The sequence below is a fragment of the Notolepis coatsorum genome, assembly GCF_963971535.1.
Source record: "Notolepis coatsorum genome assembly, chromosome: 6".
NCBI lineage: Eukaryota > Metazoa > Chordata > Actinopteri > Aulopiformes > Paralepididae > Notolepis > Notolepis coatsorum.
The window spans coordinates 142353877-142374217 of record NC_140170.1 but is presented as its reverse complement, the minus strand read 5'-3'; the positions used below and the strand labels follow the sequence as shown (position 1 = coordinate 142374217).

Sequence of the window (20341 nt, the reverse complement as noted above, 5' to 3'; positions counted from 1 at the left end):
GAACTGTAATATGTACTTTCTCAGTCAGTGCTAAGTGCAGTCATCTTATGCAGCATCACTTTTCACATCAAAACAAAAGTAGAACTGTAATATGTACTTTCTCAGTCAGTGCAAATTTTTTTCAGGGAACGATCTACAGGGAAAGTCTCAAAGATCGACCAGTCGATCGCGATCGACGGGTTGGTGACCACTGCTATAAACTATCATCACGTCTCATCAATCTTGTTGGAACTAAGAGATTTGTGTGCTGATCTTCAGACGCACAACACCTTGATCACATGTCCTCCTCACAACAGAACCATATGATTCAGGTTAAAAATAAACTAAATGCAGGGCGGTCAGGTGGCATAGCGGAGATTGCGCTCGTCACCAACGCACGAGATGCTGGGTTCGAGCCCAGCTCTCGGCGTTGCTACCAGCTTGGCTGGTCGTTCATACTAATACAATTGGCAGTATTAGGGGGTGGGAAGCTGGTGGGTGGGAATCTGGCGTTGTGGACAGCGTCAGGTCAGGTCTCGGCGCTTGCTCAGCGGGGGCAGGACTTTGTGGAGATAGCGTGCCCTCCCACGCGTTACACTTCACCAATGAGAGTCCTCGCTGCCAAGTGAAAAGACGTCACTGGCAGTCGCCGCACGTATCAGAGGAAGCGTGCCATCGGCTTCAGGACGCCCTTGTACCGACTCGTAGGAGAACCTGCATACAACGACCAGGTATGGGAGGGGGGGGAATTGGCACAACGACTAAATTGGGACGTGGAGAAAAGCAGAGAAAAATTGGAGAAAGAGAAGGTTAAAAAAAAATAAAAAAAATAAGCTAAATGCCCCTTTAAGACATTTAACTGCTTTATACAGGATAGAGTGACAGGAAATATGGGGGAGAGAGATGACACATAGGTCAAGGAGGGAGGGAGGGAAGGTGGCTAGGAAGGGAAGACGGAGGGTGGGAGGGAAGGAAGGAGGGTAGGAAGGAAGGTGGCTAGGGAGGGAAGGAGCGAGGGTGGGAAGAAGGATAAGGGAGGAGGGAAGGAGACCTTATTAAAAAAGTGGAATTGGAGTACTGTCTCTTTTTTATGATTCATTACATTGAGGATCCAGCACCCATTCCTCTAGATTTAATTGTGAGTTGAGTGCGCTGTGTCTTATTGTCTATGTTTGTATTTAGAAATACAAGGAAACAATAAAAACAGTCCAAAAAAGGAACGTTACTGCTATTCCCATACCTACCTTGTCTCCAACCACAAAGAGAAGATATTCTGCTGAGTACACGCAGGCGATAGAGGACACCCTTTGATTCTCTACCAGAGAATAATTGGCAAAGATAATAGGGCTGGATCTTCTCAACACAAGCTGGTGAAAGGGACAGAACAGATTATTGCAGACACAGGTAATATGGCAGTCAAATAATGACAGCATCCCAAAGTGACAGGACAGACATGCATTATTATAAAATCAGATTAACCCTTTAAACTAAGTTTATGTAAACCTAACTTTATTCCACCTAACTTTATTTCCCGTTCAATATTCCCCCAAGCTGATTCAAATGTGAATACATTTTTGTATCTATATCCTAGGTCAATGCGATGCACATATTCTGCTGATTCTAATGCTTTGTTTGAGTTAGGGCTGATTCTAATGCTTTGTTTGAGTTAGGGCTGATTCTAATGCTTTGTTTGAGCTAAGGCTGATTCTAATGCTTCATTTGAGCTAGGGATTATTCTAATGCTTTGTTTGAGCTGGGGCTGATTCTAATGCTTCATTTGAGCTAGGGCTGCTTATAATGCTTCATTTAAGCTAGGGTTGGCTGCAATGAGCTAAATATGTATACGTGAGATGGCATAAAGTGCCATTGACATTATATAATAAAATGAGGACATCACAAGTCTCTTACTATTTGGACTAAATCACATCCATCAACAATCATTGTCTCAGATGGCGGTGCTTAAGAAGGAAACTGTCCTTAAGTTACATTGTTAATTTAGTTTGTATTTACTTTTCTAGTTTAAGTTAATTCAATTAAAGAAATTGTAACTACAATATTGTATCTACAATTACATTTAAAACATTGTTTGTTTTTCAACCATATCTGTTGACAATATAATTTCTTTATATATTGAAGGCTACATCCTGCTACCTTTTTCAGCTTCTCGAGTCTATTTCAAGGCAATATTTACAAAAACTAAACTAAAACTAGTAATTTCCTATACAAACATGTTTCCTACTATTTATGCATAATCATCATCTGTTCTGTGCGCACGCGAGGGAACATGTATGCGCAGGAGCGCGCGTGCATGTGGCGTCATTTAAACAGCGTACAGGCACTTCTGATATTACGACTGCACCCCTGGCGGTCCCTGAGACACATTCCTATCAGATTGGGGCCCCTGACCGATTACATGTGAATATGGGGGTCCTTGACATGAAAAACATTGAGAGGCAATGATCTAGACCTCCCTGCATGTCCTACCTGGAGCAGTCTTCCCCCGGAGGTGCCGATGTGGGCCACGGTCTTGTTCTCGATGGTGGTGACCAGCAGTGTGGTGAGCAGCACGTCCCTCATCTGTCTGTTGAACAGGTCCACTCTGTAGTAGGGCTTGGACACCATGGTGGGCTGGTCGCTGCACGTGGTGCTGCTGTTCTCCGTGCTCTAGTCACAAGGACACAGACGATACAGACGGCAAACAGATGATGTGATAAAGACATGGCTCCGTGCTGGGTCCCCTACTATTCACCATTTACATGCTCCCCCTCGGTCAGATCATACATCACTACGGACTCAACTTTCACTGTTATGCTCAGCTCTATCTCAGCACCTCACCATCCCCCCAGCTCCCCCCAGTCTTTAGTCAACTGCCTCCACGCCATAAAAACCTGGATGTCAACCAAACTACTCAAACTCAACAGCAAAAAGACAGAGCTCATGGTTGTGGCCGTCAAGGCACTGCTCCGGAAGGTTGGAGATCTCCTCCTCCACGTTGACGGCTGTTCCATCTCCCCGTCTCTCGAAGTCCGTAACCTGGGCGTCACCCTCGACTCCACACTTTAATTTCACTCCCACATCAAATCCGTTACCAAGTCTGCCTTCTACCACCTCAAAAACATCTCCCGTCTCCGACCCTCACTCTCAGATTCTGTGTCTGAGACCGTGATCCACTCGTTCATCACCGCCCGGTTGGACTACTGCAACGGAGTCCTGTTCGGGGTACCGAGCAAAGCCCTGGACAGGCTCCAGTATGTACAGAACTCAGCTGCCAGGGTTCTCACTCACACCAAGCCCTGGCAGCACATCACCCCCACCCTCATCCACCTCCACTGGCTCCCAGTCAAATTCTGTATCTCTTTCAAACTCCCCCCGATACCTGTCTGATCTCCTCCACCAGCACACTCCATCCCGGAACCTACGATCCTCCGATCTGGGTCTCCTCTCCATCCCTCGCACCAGGTTACAGACTTTCGGTGACAGAGCTTTCAGCGTGGCGTCCCCTACCCTCTGGAACTCTCTCCCCCCTGAAATCTGCAACGCCCCAACCCTGGACACTTTCAAAACTGCTCTCAAAACACACCTCTTCACCAAGGCTTTCCCCGTTAGTTAGTTTAGATTAGATTAGGTTCATTATCCCTTACCTGCCCTCATCCTCCACTTTTTTTTCCTTTTACCCTACTGCCCCATTTCCATAGCCCTCTTGATTGTAAAGCGACCTTGGGTTTCATGAAAGGCGCTATAGAAATTTGATTTATTATTATTATGGTAAAAATCTACTTTTCGGAATACACATTAATTTCTCCTCTTGGCTTTGTACATTTTGTCTGTGGGTGGTGTAGTTCAAGTTCTTTCTTTTTTTTCATTGTAGGCATACAACAAGATTACTGTATGTTTGTTATCTCTCAGCAGCAGCAATACAAAATCTAAAAAAAGTAAACACAAGATAAATAAACAAAACTAAAAACACAAGATAAATGATGAGAGAGCATCCCCTATCTATTACACCAAATAAATACACATGTATGAGGCAGATACACAGTGACAGTGTAAACCAGGGGTAGGCAACCCTAGGCACGCGTGCCTGCATAGGCACGCGTGCCTGCATAGGCACGCGGGGGCATTTGCATAGGCACAGGGGGCAGCAGTAAAAAAAAAAAAAAAAAAACATGTTTTTTTTTTGCTCTGAAATATTATAGTGAAATATTTTGCACTGTTGTCGCATTTATCTTGTTGAAATCCTCCCACAGGTTCTTTTTACAACCACATATTTAATTGAGACCCTTTATTTGTTTATTATTTCAATTTAGCTGGAAATACATTGCTACATCATTCAGTAACATTTGCAGAGCCTTATAACAAAAACATTATTACGGTCACCATTGTGACCAGTGGGATTAATCAACAATTTTTATTATTTATTTTTCTATTTCATTGAACATTGCACATGTTAAAAGCAATTTTTTTTTTACTCAAAATGTGAGTATTACCAAGTCAACTTGTGTTCTTAAAACAATGACAATAAACATAGTTTTATTAGGTTGAAATAATGTGGTTGTGTACTTATTTTTCTGTTAACTTATTATGGATTGAAAACTGAAAACCTTAATGCACAGTAACTGAACTCAATATTTTTAAGTTCTGGTAACTTATTATTATTTATTTTTTTACAGTGTAGTCTTGCGATCAATCAAAACTTATTTACACGATATACCTCACATTCACCCTCCATTCACATCCTGGTGTTCTCCTGGTGTTCTCCATTAGGCCTGTAGGTGGAGCTATGACAGCACACGTACAGTACACACACTGATGGTGTGTGATGTGTCCAAAAATGAATGGGCAAATGTGAGTGAAATGGTCGCACTGTATGCAGCTGTTTGTCTGCATTGCATTCCCCCCCCCCCCCCCCAACTCAGATTTAGGGTTGATACAACCATCAAAATAATATTGTTAATAATAACAATAACAATAATGATGTAATAATGTAAAAATTATCATTAAAAATACCTGATTATGAGAAGAAAAAAATTACGATGCATGGAATATTGTTGAGGCACACTAGTTACAACTATATTTCAAACAGGCACTCCATGTCAAAAAGGTTGCTGACCCCTGGTGTAAACAGTGCAATATCAATTTGTCTGCTACTCTACTACACACTTTGGCAGGAAAACAACCAGACTCTTCTCTATTCCAAAGTAAAATCTGCCAGGTAGAATAATGAAAGTGAATTCATGTATGATGCCACCAGATGCTGAGGCCTAAGGATGAAACAGTCAGCTTGTGTTGAGAGGGAGGAGGGAGCCATGGCACGTTTCTCCAGTTATTTTGAAACGTCTTTGGTAACTTGTAGAAGATGACAGAAAGGCAGCCTTTGGTCGAGTAGAAAGGTAAAAATAATCGTTGTCGTATGATGTGGTAAATAATCATGATTTCAATATCAATCAAAATAATTGTGATTTTTTTTTCTGCATAATTGAGCAGCCCTACTGTCCAGCTTCAGTATTTTGTTCATTCATTTTTGCAGGTAAATCAGACTGAAATGTGAGTATACTAGTGATAAACTGGTTGACTCATTAAAACTGTTTGATCCTGTGGCTCTAAGTGCAATTAGAGCAGAAATTAAATAAAGAACACACAGTGCAGGATTTTTTTTAAATAGAAAGCACATTTAAGTGCGTCCTATTCATCCCCCCTGGCCCCATCTCTTTTCTCGGGCGCTAGAAATCAGCACCAGCGTCAGTGCGCAACTCAGCCAATTGAAAAATAAATAAATAAACCTAGCAACTAAATTTAATCCAATCAGCGTCTTCAAATATGATGCCTGTGGGCGCTTTTCTCTAGCGCCTGAAGTAGTCATTGTCGAATTGTCTATTCTATTCACTCTATTGGCTGAGCGTGGCACGTCCACCAGGAAAATCCCATATGCTTCTGTTGAAGTTAGATGTTATGTATGATTGCATGTAACTGTCTAACTGTTTCCACAAGAGGGCGCTATAGGCGTAGCTATTGAAGCTGACACCAGGTAAGGGGTATAAAAGGAGATGTTACCTCCCCCCTCTCTCTCTTCCTCCGTCGCTCTCACAAGAGAAGGTCTCATGTGTACTGTTGGGTGCAATGTGAAATAAACCACGCCAAAGGCTAAAGAGAAACCTTGTTGTCATGAACATATTATTGTCGCTCCATAGCTGACTCTGTCAACAGCTTCGCTCAGCTACTAGTTGTCATAAGTCTATGGTTGTTGTAACTTGTCGTTGTCGTCGGAAATTGATTATAATCACAAGATACTGTACATTCAGACAGTGTTGGACTTGGATCTAACTAAATAGATTTATATGGACACGTTTATGGAAAGTGTTTTAAAGTGGATTTAAGGCTTGTGGACAAGTTGGAGTCGGACAACATCAACAACAAGGCTGTATAAGTCGAAGGTAAGCAAGCGAAAAAATATGCTTCAGTATGCTTCAACATTTGAGGTAAACAGAAGTCATCACTTGTTATCTTATAGATAGATAGATGGCTTAACAACTGAGCTAACGTTAAAGGGGAACTCCACTTTTTTTGGAAATTAGCTTATTTAACATCTTCCCTGGAGTTAGACAAGAAGATGCATACCTTTTTTGTCTCTGTGCGTGCATTTTAGCTTAGGGAATAGACGCTCCGTTAGCATAGCTTAGCTTCATCACTGGAAGTGAGGCAGGACAGTAGCCTTACAGTGCCTTACAGTGTATTGCAAGGTCTGACATTGACCAAACTTGATATGCATGACCTTGGTGGGCTCTAGGTCAACTCCTGAAAAGGGGGTCAATGTCAGACTTTGCAATCAAAAGTTAGGGGGCTAATAACCCTTGCCATAATTTCAGTGCGCCCCCCTAACTTTTGATTGCAAGGTCTGACATTGACCCCCTTTTCAGGAGTTGACCTAGAGCCCACCAAGGTCATGCATATCAAGTTTGGTCAATGTCAGACCTTGCAATACACTGTAAGGCACTGTAAGGCTACTGTCCTGCCTCACTTCCAGTGATGAAGCTAAGCTATGCTAACGGAGCGTCTATTCCCAAAGCTAAAATGCACGCACAGAGACAAAAAAGGTATGCATCTTCTTGTCTAACTCCAGGGAAGATGTTAAATAAGCTAATTTCCAAAAAAAGTGGAGTTCCCCTTTAAGTATCTGCTCCGTCCGAAATCCGAATTTCATGGATATATCCTTGGGTAAAATAGTTTGTTTATTAATGTTTATTCAACATAATAATAATAATAATAATAATAATAATAATAATAATAATAATAATAATAATAATAATAATAATAATAATAATAATAATAATAATAATAATAATAATAATAATAATAATAATAATAATAATAATAATAATAATAATAATAATAATAATAATAATAATAATAATAATAATAATAATAATAATACATTTAATTTGTAGTGCACTTTACATTGGAACCAAATCTCAAAGTGCTAAGGTTCGACTGTCAATACAACGTCAAAACTGTCTGCTTGCTAATGCTAGCTAACTGGAACTGATTTGCAGACAGGAAAGCAACCAACAATATTGTCAGTGCGGAACCCTTATCCCCAAGACATAGTTCCGCCCCTCCTAGAATAATTTTCACCAGCCGTCACTGGAAAGGGGCAGGACTAGATAAGCATTTGCTTCTTTCTGCTCTCTCAAACTCATTTGTTTATCATTTAATGAAGAAATGTAAGATTTCATTTAAAATTTGTTTCTTTAGTTTATCATTTTTATTGTGTTTTTATATGGTTGATTGTTCGAGATAAAATCAACTCAACTCAACTCAATACTCATGAACATTGGTAAGACCAAGGAGCTGATCGTGGATTTTAGGAGAATACAACAGGGGTCACACATGCCACTGTGGATAAATGGGACTATCATGGACAGGATGAGCAGTTTTAAATACCTGGGAGTCCACATCGCAGAGGACCTGACATGGTCAACACACACAGACACTGTTAAAAAAAGGCAAAGCAGCGCCTCTACCACCTGAGACAACTGAGGCAGTTCAAAGTATCAGGGAAGATACTCCAGTCCTTCTACTCTGGGGCTGTGTGGAGAGCATCCTGACTGGGAATATCACTGCCTGGTTTGGCAATTGCACTGCCCAGGACAGCAAGGCTCTACAGAGAGTAGTGCGCTCAGCCGAGCGTACTATGGGTATTGCACTACCACCCCTGCATGACTTGTACACCAGGAGGTGCAGATGACTCAGACTCAGCTTCTTCCCCCAGGCCATCAGAACACTGATCTCTCCACACACAAGCACACATGAACACACACACACACATCCTCACTTGCACACTCTCACACACCCCACAAATACACTACAAAAGGTAACTTTTTTAACTGTATATTTGTATATTATTGTATATATTACTCATTGCCTTTATTTCTTAACACAATGATCGCCAGATGGTGCTGTGGGCGTATGGCCGTTTGTGCCAGCGCTTTGTTCAATGGGATAATGCCGGTGTTTGCAACTGCTAAAACTATATTAAATATTATAGCTATGGATCTAATAAGATTGTCGATTGTCAGTGAGTTTCTTTCGGTCAACATGCAAAAAACAGATAATTTTTTCATCCGTACATTTCCGTTTTATACCGTGGTGAATATGAGTATAGTTTGAGTGATTCTGAGTAATCCCAGGAAAAGACGCGAAAACAGCGTCGGTATTATCTTTCATCATGCACGCATGAAAGGGAGACGGGACGCTGGGCCACTCCGTGCTTTTGATCGCTACCAACACACACACACCACCCCGACACGCTTCGATCACGGGGGAAATAATTATCGGATCAACGCAAGATCGATAACATATAGTCCTTACCTTGTCTATGATGTACTGAAAAAAGAATAATCCAATTATCTGATCGCCATTCCAAATACTGGTCACGTCAGTGTATCCAGTGTTATCCAGCATTGCATATGAAAGGGGGGGAGCTCCCGTAGCTCACCGCGTATCTCTGCGCTATTTCTGCGTCGGGGACAACCGTGCTCGTCACGGATCTGGGGTACACGAGTTCGATTCCCGGACCCGCCGTATTTTCTCAGAGTGTCTTCCCCTACTCTACATCCCATTCAACCTGTTTCTGTCGGTCATGCTTGACCAGAAAAGCAATAAACGCTAAAAAATAAAGTTTTAAAAAAAAAAAGGGGGGGGGGGGGAGCCTAGTCGATGTATCGATATATAAGCCGGAGTCTTGCCGGAGTGTATAGACCCCGCCTGCACGGCTCAGCTCGGCCGAGAAAAGAAACCACATCCTTTCAAATGGGGTGCAATAGCGGCCGCAAGGCATTAGGCGGCGGTATCGGACCGCTGCGGTCTCAGACAGAGTGTCACCCAGTCCTACAGCACAGCAGGATGAATTATGAATGGAAATAGCGAATAAAAGAAAAACTGATCTGTTACGACCCCTGTGGGTCTAAGGGTAAAGGGCTGTAACATAACTGTTGGTTGAAAGAAATGATGGACCAGGTTTGTAAACACAATGATATTTATTGATAAATGCAAAGGAAGCACATGTAGCACAAGGGTGAGCCAAGGCCAAAACAACAAACAAACACCACTATTCTCCAAATAAACCAACCTAATCTATGGTAAAAGAAATTACATTACCTAAACTACCCTTACCTAACAAAAACAGGAAAAAAACAATGTCCAAAGGAAATGGCAGCTCACCCCATCTGTGCTTCCTGAAAAAGAGGAAAAAACACATTAATGATACATACAAGAATGGCAAACATATAACACAACAATCTATAGCTAACAATGCTCTCTCTGTGGCCATACACACACAAAGGCAATGTCACTAATACAAAGGCCAATAAACGAATGCAATATTATCCAAAGTCAATGTCTCAAAATATCACTAGGCCTAGCCTCATGCCAGAGAGAGAGAATGAAGTGTGCAGCCATGTTTTAACAGGGTGTGGTGATCCAGGATTGGGTGGTGGGTGATGGTTTCTGATTGGGTCTTGGAGTCTTGAAACCCATCCACCAATCAGTGCTGTGCTGCTATGTAGTCCACCAATGGAGAGGCAGACATAGCAGGGACCAATGGTGGAGGATGGGTTCTGGCTGAAGGGAGGAAACAAAATGGAGAACAAGACACACTGGGGAAGCACATACATTGGGATGTAACAGGATCCAATAACGAGTTTTCTTGTTGTTGGCGGCCAACGATTGGCGGGCTATAACGAGTTAACTCGTTTTTGGCGCAGAAACGGTTAAGCTTAGCATTGTATTTTATTCATATTACTTTTTTATTTTATTTGATTATCTATTCTATTTCATTATTTGTATTTTTGCACAATCGAGGCGGGCATGGCCACCTACATTTCACTGCATATCTCGTGTAACTATGTATGTGACAAATAAAACTCTTGAATCTTGAACTAAAAACAGACAATAATGTCCGGGGGGGGGAAGAAAAACATACAGAAACAGGACTCTGTAATTAATGTACTCTGTAAAAAATTTATAACATTTTTGAAGAAACTTTCTTCAAAACTTATTAGAGGTACCTCGCATTGTGAGTCTTGAGTTTCTCAAGTTTGAGATGCTGCATCACTTCTCTCAGCCACTGAGTCCAGCTCGGTGGGTGACGAGACTTCCAATGAAGTAGGATCAATCTCTGTGCTAGCAACGTGACAAGTTTTGTTATCTGGAGTTATGTTCCACAGAGAACATTTCAAATCAACATCCTTGCACGGTAATTTGGCTGGTGCACCATACAACTGACACACAATATTGTTATATCTCATGGAAATCAGTGACCGCATAAGCCTGAGAAAGCTGATGTGTTGAACACACGGAAAAAGGCATCATTTGAACGTTTTAACTTTTTGAGTCTCATACACTGTGTCCACGCATAAAACAATCCCATCCCACACACTAGGCTGTCAACCATGGGGCACCGTGCTTTTTCCGCACTGGGGCCGCGCCTGTGGAATCAGACTCCTTGCTGCCTTCAAGTCCAGCCTTAAAACCCATTTATTTAACTTTTTTACTGCTCCTATGTTTTTGTTTCATGTTTTTTATTTTATTTTATTATATTAATTTTAAATGTTTTTATGTTTTAAACCTTTTTATTCTTATGTTTTTATTTGATTAATTTTAAAGTTTTCATGTTTTAAACATTTTATTTAATTTTATAAAACATTTCTTTTCCTTTTGCTGTTGAAGCACCTTCAGTTCAGTTCAGTTATTTTTATTTCGGGTTTTGGACACATAACAATGGTCATTCCATAAATCGGCAAAGTTTTACCAGCTGCTATTGCAGCATTGTCCAATTGTCCGAAAAGGGCTAGGGAGAAGCACTAGGCTTGTCGGGCCCTACCCCTGAAGTATATATTTTTTTACATTTACATACATACATACATACATACATACATACATAGTACATACATATAGTATACATTGAGAACTCACTGAGTTTAAAGTGTGCTATATAAATTAAATGTATTATTATTATTATTATTATTATAGTTTTGTGTGCACAGCATTCCTTTCTTCCATAATGCGTCCGTGAAATGATAATAAAAAAAAAAAACATCTATGTTTCCTCTTTGTGTGCACCTCTATGGCAAAATCAGGAAATCTCCTCAAGGCATGAACTTCAGTGTTATTAATGAAGCTAGACAGCTCTTGGCTGACCTCTCCTCTGTGTGTGCGTGTGCGCGCGCGCGTGTGTCTGCTGTGCCTTGACGTGTACAGGTGAGGTGATGGATGGGCTGGTCCAGGTTCAGTTGCTTGTGTCAAATGACCCACCGGCCATCACTGGCTAGAGGAGGTATTGTGCAAATGTCAAAGAAATAGAATCTTTGAATATAGTCTACAGTAATAGGAGTGTAATAAATAGAATGTGCAGAGAATTTGCAGGAGTGTAAAGAATATCTTTGCACAGTCTATACAGAGTGTATGTACAGTCTTTTTTTAAAGCCATAAAAGGGCATAACCTGAATCCTATCGTTCTGTGTTGAGGACATGTGATAATCAGACATAAAAAGTACCTATGTGTTCTGTGTCTCGAGAGTTTGTTAGTTAGTCAACTGAATTCTTAAAAAACATTAACATACATACTTACATTTAAAAAAGATCAGTCAATCGGTCAGTTTATTACTGACCTTTTCCTGCACACCAGTAGTAGACTTAAGTGTCCCTCCTCAGTGGTGTTTACTAAGATACAAGTAATTTTGCTCAGCTTGAGAGCTCATTGTGTAGACGGATCCCAGCTGGGAGGAAGGAGTCTCCATAGCATTTTGTCTTTATCCTCTGCCACAGGGTGAGAGTTTCTCGGGGGCGATGTGGCAGAGCTTGGAAGTCTTTTAGTGAGCCATGAAAAGACAATGAAAACAGTGCTTGTGAAGCACTCCTGACAGCCATACAGCTGTATTTCCAATAGAATAGAATAGAATAGAAATACTTGTATTATCCTGTGGGAAATTTGACACTGTAAATCGCTCAACATTTAAACATTTAAACATTTAGACAGAACAGGTCACGAATTAGAATAATAAAACGAATCAAATCAAGTTGCCTAGGATAAGCGTAGAGTAAAATAGAATAAAAATGGAATAAAATATACAGTAAATAAATACAGTAAAAATATACTGAGGTCTACAGTAGGTGTAATATTGCACAGTGCTGTTTCAAACTAAGTCCAGGAAGATGGTAACTGCCACTCTGTGCTCAGTGATGCAGTGAGGCACAGTGATGCATTGTATAGTCTGATGGCTGTTGGAATGAAGGACTTCCTGTGCCGTTCAGTGCTGCATTTGGGTAGTGTGAGCCTAGCACTGAACATGCTCCTCCTGTCAGCCAAGTCTGTGTATAGTGGGTGGGAGGGGTTGTCCCTGATGGCCTGGAGCTTAGCAAGGCTCCTCCTCTGCGCCACACTCGCTAGGGAGTCCAGCTCCACCCCAACCACGCTACCGGCCTTCCTGACCAGCTTATCCAGCCTGTTTGTGTCCCCTGCTCTCAGTCCGCTGCCCCAGCAGGTCACAGCGTACAAGAAGGCGCCCGCCACCACCGACTCATAGAACATCCTCAACATCCTTGTACAGACATTGAAGGATCTCAGCCTTCTGAGGAAGTAGAGTCGGCTCTGGCCCTTCTTGTACAGTGCCTCTGCGTGTTTTGACCCGTTCAGTTTGTTGTCGATGTGCACACCGAGATATTTGTACACCTCAACCATGTCCACATCAACTCCCCTGATGGAAACGGGGGTCACAGGTGCACTCCTCCTCCTCCCCAGCTCCACAACCAGTTCCTTGGTCTTCGCCACATTTAGCTGCAGGTGGTTTTTATCGCACCATGTGACGAAGTCCACTACCAGTTCCCAATGTACCAATTACTGTAAATGGACCGCGTTTATATCTTATCCAAAGCGGATTACAACTTGTGCCCATTCCCTCACACTTTCACACACCGACGGCCAGGTGCCAGGTGCCAGGTGCCGATCATCGGGAGCAGTTAGGGGTTGAGTGTCTTGCTCGAGGACACTGCTGGGAGGAACCTTTCAATAACCAGATGAGCGCTCTACCTCCTGAGCCCTACTGTACTTGAAACAAGCCATGGATGTATGTGTGGATGAGGGAAACATATCTACTGAACAGTATGTCAGGTCACATCCATGCAGGGGGTCATCTGATCACAGACAGGGCAGCAGGGAACCAAATCAGGCTGCAGGTCAGGGGTCGTTTATACTTTCCACTTTATTTCCCACGATTGGGTAGTTACAGGATGTTTGATAAGAGTCAAATATTCTGCTGGGTTAACGTTATTTATATAACGCGGGGGTGGCATTCCCGTCGCTGTGCATGGCTTGTGTTTTCCTTCGGTCATGACGTGCTTTATCAGGGGGTGTGTCTTGGATGGGGATGTGGTAGGAATTGATGTGTCGGGAGTTTGGGGGACTGGCTGTTCCAGGGGGGTTCACATGCCTTCGAGCAACATTGTAGTATTGTATGCCTATTGTTAAGTCTGCACTACTTTTGTTGTCTTTTATACCTATTCTTATGTCTGCAATTTATGCATTGTTTTTTATTCTGTCAATTGTGTGCTGATTTTATGCTCATTTTATACTAATTGTTGTGGGGCACTCTGGACTGCAGTCCATGTGTGAAAAGAGCTATATAGATAGTTATTCATATTTATTATTATTATATTATAAAAATGTATGCATTGAAATGTCTGTAAAGTCTCAACGACATTGAAAATGAGGGTGACCTCAATTGTCTTTTCGAGAATAAATAAAGGTTTGGATTTCACAGCTGATGTGTGCAATAACATGAGTTACTAGGGCTGTCTTAAATACTTCAAAGCTTCGAAGCTTCGTTCGATGGCACAAGCTTCGAAAAAAAAAATCTAAGTTAAAAAACAAAGAAAAATATAACCTTTTTTAATAACATTTTTTGCCTCCAAAATCTTGCGCCTCCATTCCAATGAAACGAAAGTAAGCGGCGCCTCGACTCCACCTCTCTACAACAAGCACGTGGAGATTATCTGTGTTGAAAACAACAAGGACATGTGCAGCAGACATGTCGACGAAGAAGTCATCAGACGTGTGGTTACACTTTAAAATATGCAAAGACAATGCCCAAAAAGCCGAGTGCCAGATATGCCAGAAGAAAATGGCATATCACAACTCTACAACAACTTTGTCAAATCACCTAAAAAACGTAAGTATCGTTGTATACGACGGCGACGCCACACAAAACATTAATAAGGCTATCCCTATGCTGCTATGACTAATGTGTTACCAAGTTGGCTAATTTAATTGTAATCATCTGCTTTTGTAGGTGCATTGTCTGATATAATTATAAATTATAAATTATAAATTAAATATAATATAATTGTTTGCTTGATAGACGAAGGTTGCAACATAATTATGTAATGTCATGTCGTTGGCTGTGAGAGCAGCCCCACTGCACCCAGGCAGCGCAGCCGAGTGAAACCTTGTTGGCTGCGTCACAATCACGAAAGGGGCTACTTAATTAATTAATCCAATCCACTTTATTTATAGAGCACATTTTAAAACAACAAAGTTTACCAAAGTGCTGTACAAGTCCCACAACATAAGATAAAAAAATTAATAAATAAAATATTATAATTAATAGTTTTTTTTTCTTTTTCTCGAAGCTTCGAATTAAAATCGAAGCTCGGCCCCCGAAGCTTCGATTGCCAAAAAAAGCTTCGAAGGTCAGCCCTATGAGCACATGGTTCATTTACAGATGGTGAATGAATGTGCGCTGCGCTCTTGATAGAACAATTATCTTGCAGCTAAAGACACAGAAATCAGTGACACACACAACACTGAAAGGGTTAGCTAACCCTGACCCTGACCACAATGTCTGGACTGGAGTAGGGCTGGGCGATATGGAAAAAAATCATATCGCGATAACGATATGATAATTTTATTTTATTTCTCGATATCGATAATTATCAAATTGTTATAAGTATAATTTTTTTTTTTTTTTTTTTTTAACAACAGATGTATGTTTATTTTGCACCAATTCTTTGTCATTGCCGCCATCTTTAGTGTTACATCCCCTCACACTCCAGTTCTCAGGCTGCAGCTGGTTTAAAAGCTAAAGTAAACCGGCTTCTCTGCTGGCTGTGGCTCCAGAGGAGTTGAACAGTTCTGGCTCTGCTAGTTTATTTTTGATCTTTTGGCGCTTTTTTGGTGGACAAACCACCGCACATGTGCAATGTGACTCGTGACTGGAGTCTAGTTCTGCTAGCACACATAGCCTACTGTGTACAGACGGTTTCAAAATGTATTTTAAATTAGAAAGCAAACAAAATAAATGAGAGAAAAATAAATCTGAATTAGGTCAGTATTGTCATTTGGACAAGCAAAGCCATTACTTTAAGTTGCAGGCAAGAAAGACAAGTCTGTCCACTGTCTCTGGTTTTAAAACTGCCCTGTTGCAGGTAAAAAAAAAAAAAAAAACGATTTTTCGTTTTTTTTTTTTTTCGATATTCGATATCGATTATTAAAATATATCGCGATATTTATCGTTATCGTTATATCGCCCAGCCCTAGACTGGAGCATTGTTTATTTACAGTCTGCACATGTTGTTTACACTGACTGAGGTCTTCAATGTCATGTTAGTCCTGTATAATTAACTAGAGGTATTTTACAAGGTCAGTATGCTTTTAGATATGCTCTTAGTATTGTGTGTTCTCTATAGTTTAAAACAAAACGACCAGTACATAAAAATCCAAAGGATTGTTGGGATTATTAGGCTCAGCTACGCCAAAGCATATGACTACTAGCACTACTTAGGCTGCGCTTAAATGTTTTAAGAACAAGAGACTGAGTAAGCAACCTGTCTGGGAGCAAGATAAACCTGAGATGAAAGGAATCCATGCAGGAACACAGAGAGCAGGCTTCTCTTTTGACTCTCTGGTACATCTTCCTCAGTCTGTGGCCACTGCCGTGGCGGCACGGTGGTGTAGTGGTTAACACTGTCGCCTCACAGCTAGAAGGTCGTGGGTTCGGGTTCGATTCCGACTTGGGGACCAGGTTGCCGTGTTGCCAGTTACCCAGGTGGGGTATCTCCCGGACCTTTCTGTGTGGAGTTTGTATGTTCTTCCCGTGCTCGCAAGGGTTTCCCCCTCCCGATAAGAGAAACCCAACGGAAAAACATGCACAACAGATCGCTAACGCTGTTCCATCCCTGACAAAGATGGACAGGAGCACTTGGATTGGTACCCGGGCACGGTGTTCACCGCAGCCCTTGTCTGCTCCCGGCTGCCCTTGGGGGGAAGGACGACGGGATGGGAGGTGCAGAGAAAAATTTTTCAGCGACTCAGTGCATGTGTGTGTGTGTGTGTGTGTGTGTGTTAATCTGATGACAAATAAAGACTTATACTTAAAGGAACACACCAACATTATGGGCGTATCATATTCTCCAGGGTCAGCCAAGAAGATAGATACAAATTACCTCTCAGTGCGTTCAGTAGAAAGCTATATGGCTGTAAAATAGCCTAGCTTAGCACAAATGAATGGAACCGGATACGGACCACTAGCCTACTGTAGCTTAAAACTCTGAGATGTGTCTTTTGCATACCAAGGCATAACAAAAATATTGTTTGTTTCCTGTTGGTTGTCAGTTAAGGCCATGGGTAGGTAGGGAATTTATTTTATTTAATTTTTTTATTTTATTCTTTCCCACGGCGACTATGGATAGGGAATTTCTTTATTTAAAGGGGACATGCATTATAAATGACTTTTTTCTGTGTTTAGCATGTTTTTATAGTAATAGGAGTTAGTATCAATGAGTCTGTGTCTCTAATTATCATATTGACTCATCAGCCTAGTCTCGAGTTCACGAGATCCTCCCTCACTCAACTAAGCTGTTCTGATTTGACCCGCTCCCTGATGTGAATAGGGTACTGATCTGCATAACTAACGCCCCCTCTATAGCGCACAGTGAAACCCGACACAGGCAGAGGGAGGGAGAGAGAGAGAGAGAGAGAGAGAGAGAGAGAGAGAGAGAGAGAGAGAGATAGAGAGGGAGAGAGAGAGGGAGAGAGAGAGGGAGAGAGAGATAGAGAGGGAGAGAGGGAGAGAGAGAGGAGAGAGAGAGGAGAGATCGCCCCGAGAGCCCGCATGTGCGTGTGCGTGCTTCGAGTCTCGATGCAAGGGGACTCAGGGAGAGACAGAGGAGAGATAGCTCCGTATGAGGCTCTCTCTCTCCCTCTCTCTCTCTCTCTCTCTCTCTCTCTCTCTCTCTCTCTCTCTCTCTCTCTCTCTCTCTCTCTCTCTCTCTCTCTCTTCTCTCTCTCTCTGTCTCTCTCTGTCTCTCTCTCTCCCCCTCTCTCCCTCTCTCTCTCCCTCGAGTCGGAAGCAATATCACTGTCAAAATATCTTTGCGCATGCTCCCACATGCACGCCCGTATTCAGATCCGTACAATAATAATCACAGACGTATACATATTGTCATTTGAAACAAGTTACCAATGCATTGTCCCGTGGGATGATGCCCCCCGTGGCGAAATTAATTAGTATCCCCCTCAGTCTCTCTCTATCTCTCTGTCTGCCATGTCGCAGACTGTGTGGATGACTGTCACTCAAAGTGCTTATGGGCGGAGCCAGGCCAACACAGCCTGAAATCCAAAGTGAGACAAATTTGGCTTTTGAGTTCTTGATTAGAAATATAAAACAATGCATTTTTTTTTTATAAAACCTTACAGAGGTGTTCCATAGACTCACAGGAATTGTGTAAAGTTGCCCAAATAGTGCTAGGAATAGCAATGCATGTCCCCTTTAATTAAAATGTTCAAAACAACATGGATGCATGTACTCTGCCAGCATGTTTAATATCCATAATACTAAAGGTTTGACTAAGATTTCTATGAAACTTTATTAAAAAATAAAAATAAAATAAAAAAATTGGATTTCTTTTTTTTTTATAGTTTTTAAAAAAAACTCATAAAATATATTGGGTCGCACCTAAATCGGCAGGGTCGGTCGGCAACCGGAAACAAACCATTATTTTTTTAGGCCCAGCTATAGGGGTCCATATCGGCTTCCATTAATTTGTGCTGTGATAGGCTATCTAGCAGCAGTGGCGTCGCATGTGTAAAACAGAGGATGCCAAAAAAGAAATGTATTAAAAAAATGTTTTATTAAATTTCTTTTTAATAACTTATATTAATTTTTTTTTTTTTAAATCCATAGTGCATACAGAGACTGTAAACAAACACGCCCACAACGCAGTCCGCACACAGGAGTCAGGACTGCGATTATTAATAGAATAGGAATATGTCAAGATATTGCCGACCTACAGTATACAGTATGGCTCGGCGGCCCGATCAAACCAAGCAGATGCATGTACAGAACTACAGTATGGCTCGGCGGCCCGATCAAACCAAGCAGAAAGTTATTCGGTTACCCCCTGATACATTGTTGCAGCTGACGCGCCTTGCTCCAAATGTGTAGACAATAGACACTAGACAGTAAAGCAAATTAGCAAAACTCGTCCTGTGGGTATATTGTCTCCTCAACTGTTCTGCAACTGAGCGAATTTCAGTTCTGCTCAATGAATGAATCCGAGAGAGGAATCCGAATTTCCCCTCTAACTAGTGCTTGTATGCTTCATTGTGTCGTTAATAAAGTTTTCAATCAATCAATCAAACAATGCTGTTTGTTTAGACATTGACATGTCAAGACTCGCATAACTTTACATAATGTTAGCTAGCAAGCCAGCTAGTAGACAATATCTCCTTCCTCCATGATTGCAACGCTATCTACTACTAGAGAATTCGAAGGTGCCCGCGAGGCGATGGCGTTGTTGTCACGTTTAGCTTTTAATGTGATTTGATTGGCCAGGGGGGGTAAGAAGCCAAATTAGAAAAAATGCCCCATAACCTAGAACCAAGCTGGGCCGTGTTAGGGCTTAGGGGCTAAGCTAGGGCTGGGCGATAAAACGATAACGATAACTATCGCGATAAATTATTTCCTCGAAATAAACATGAAACGTGGTCACAAAGTTTCGATATATCGATTTTCCAAGCTTGGCTCCGTTCAGCCTCGGCTCAGCACACTCACTAACAACAACCAACGTTACGTGATGATGTGTTTACGCACAACAGCAAACAACCAATCAGTGAAGGAGATGGCAGAGAGCGAAGTAAACCCGGAAGGAGGTAGGACTCACTCAACAACAAGGCTTGCTAGGCTAATTAGCTTGCACGGCGATGTTTTATATATTTACGTGCCGAGTATGTGTGTGGCGTGAATTCTGAGGCCACGTTTATAGTAGTGGGGGTATACAGTGGACGTCGTTTCAATATATTGTGGCGGAAGAGAGTATTTTAGTGTCATATTTAGCACATTGTGTCATGGAATACACCGCTTAGATACTACAGGCTTGCTAGGCTAATTAGCTTGCACGGCGATGTTTTATATATTTACGTGCCGAGATGTGTGTGTTTTGAATTCTGAGGCCACGTTTATAGTAGTGTGGGGTATACAGTTCGTTTCAATATATTGTGGCGGAAGAGAGTATTTTAGTGTCATATTTATTGTCATGAGATACTCCGCTTGTCGGCTAACTACTAACGTGCGCGGACTGATGACGACATCAACTCGACTTGAGACATTCGCAGCAGCATAAGAAGTTAATTAAACTTGACGGACATTATATCGACGATAATTATCGATATCGAATTATATGAAAATAATTTTATAATTTTATCGCAATAACGTTTTTGGTCATATCGCCCAGCCCTAGGCTAAGCCCAACCCAGCTTGAATCTTATTGGCTAATAATTAAGCAATAGGACGAATAAACAAAACAAAAATGGCAT

The 20341-nt window shown here is 41.6% G+C and overlaps 1 protein-coding gene across 1 annotated transcript in view; it reads right to left on the bottom strand.

Annotated features, from left to right (window-relative positions):
- mst1rb (macrophage stimulating 1 receptor b) overlaps window positions 1-20341 on the bottom strand; it is a gene marked incomplete at both ends in the record, with an annotated part of 111901 nt that overhangs the window by 51229 nt on the left and 40331 nt on the right. Inside the window, 2 exon segments of the mRNA XM_084315761.1 lie at window positions 1224-1346; window positions 2464-2643. Of these exon segments, the coding sequence (XP_084171887.1) occupies window positions 1224-1346; window positions 2464-2643 (303 nt within the window).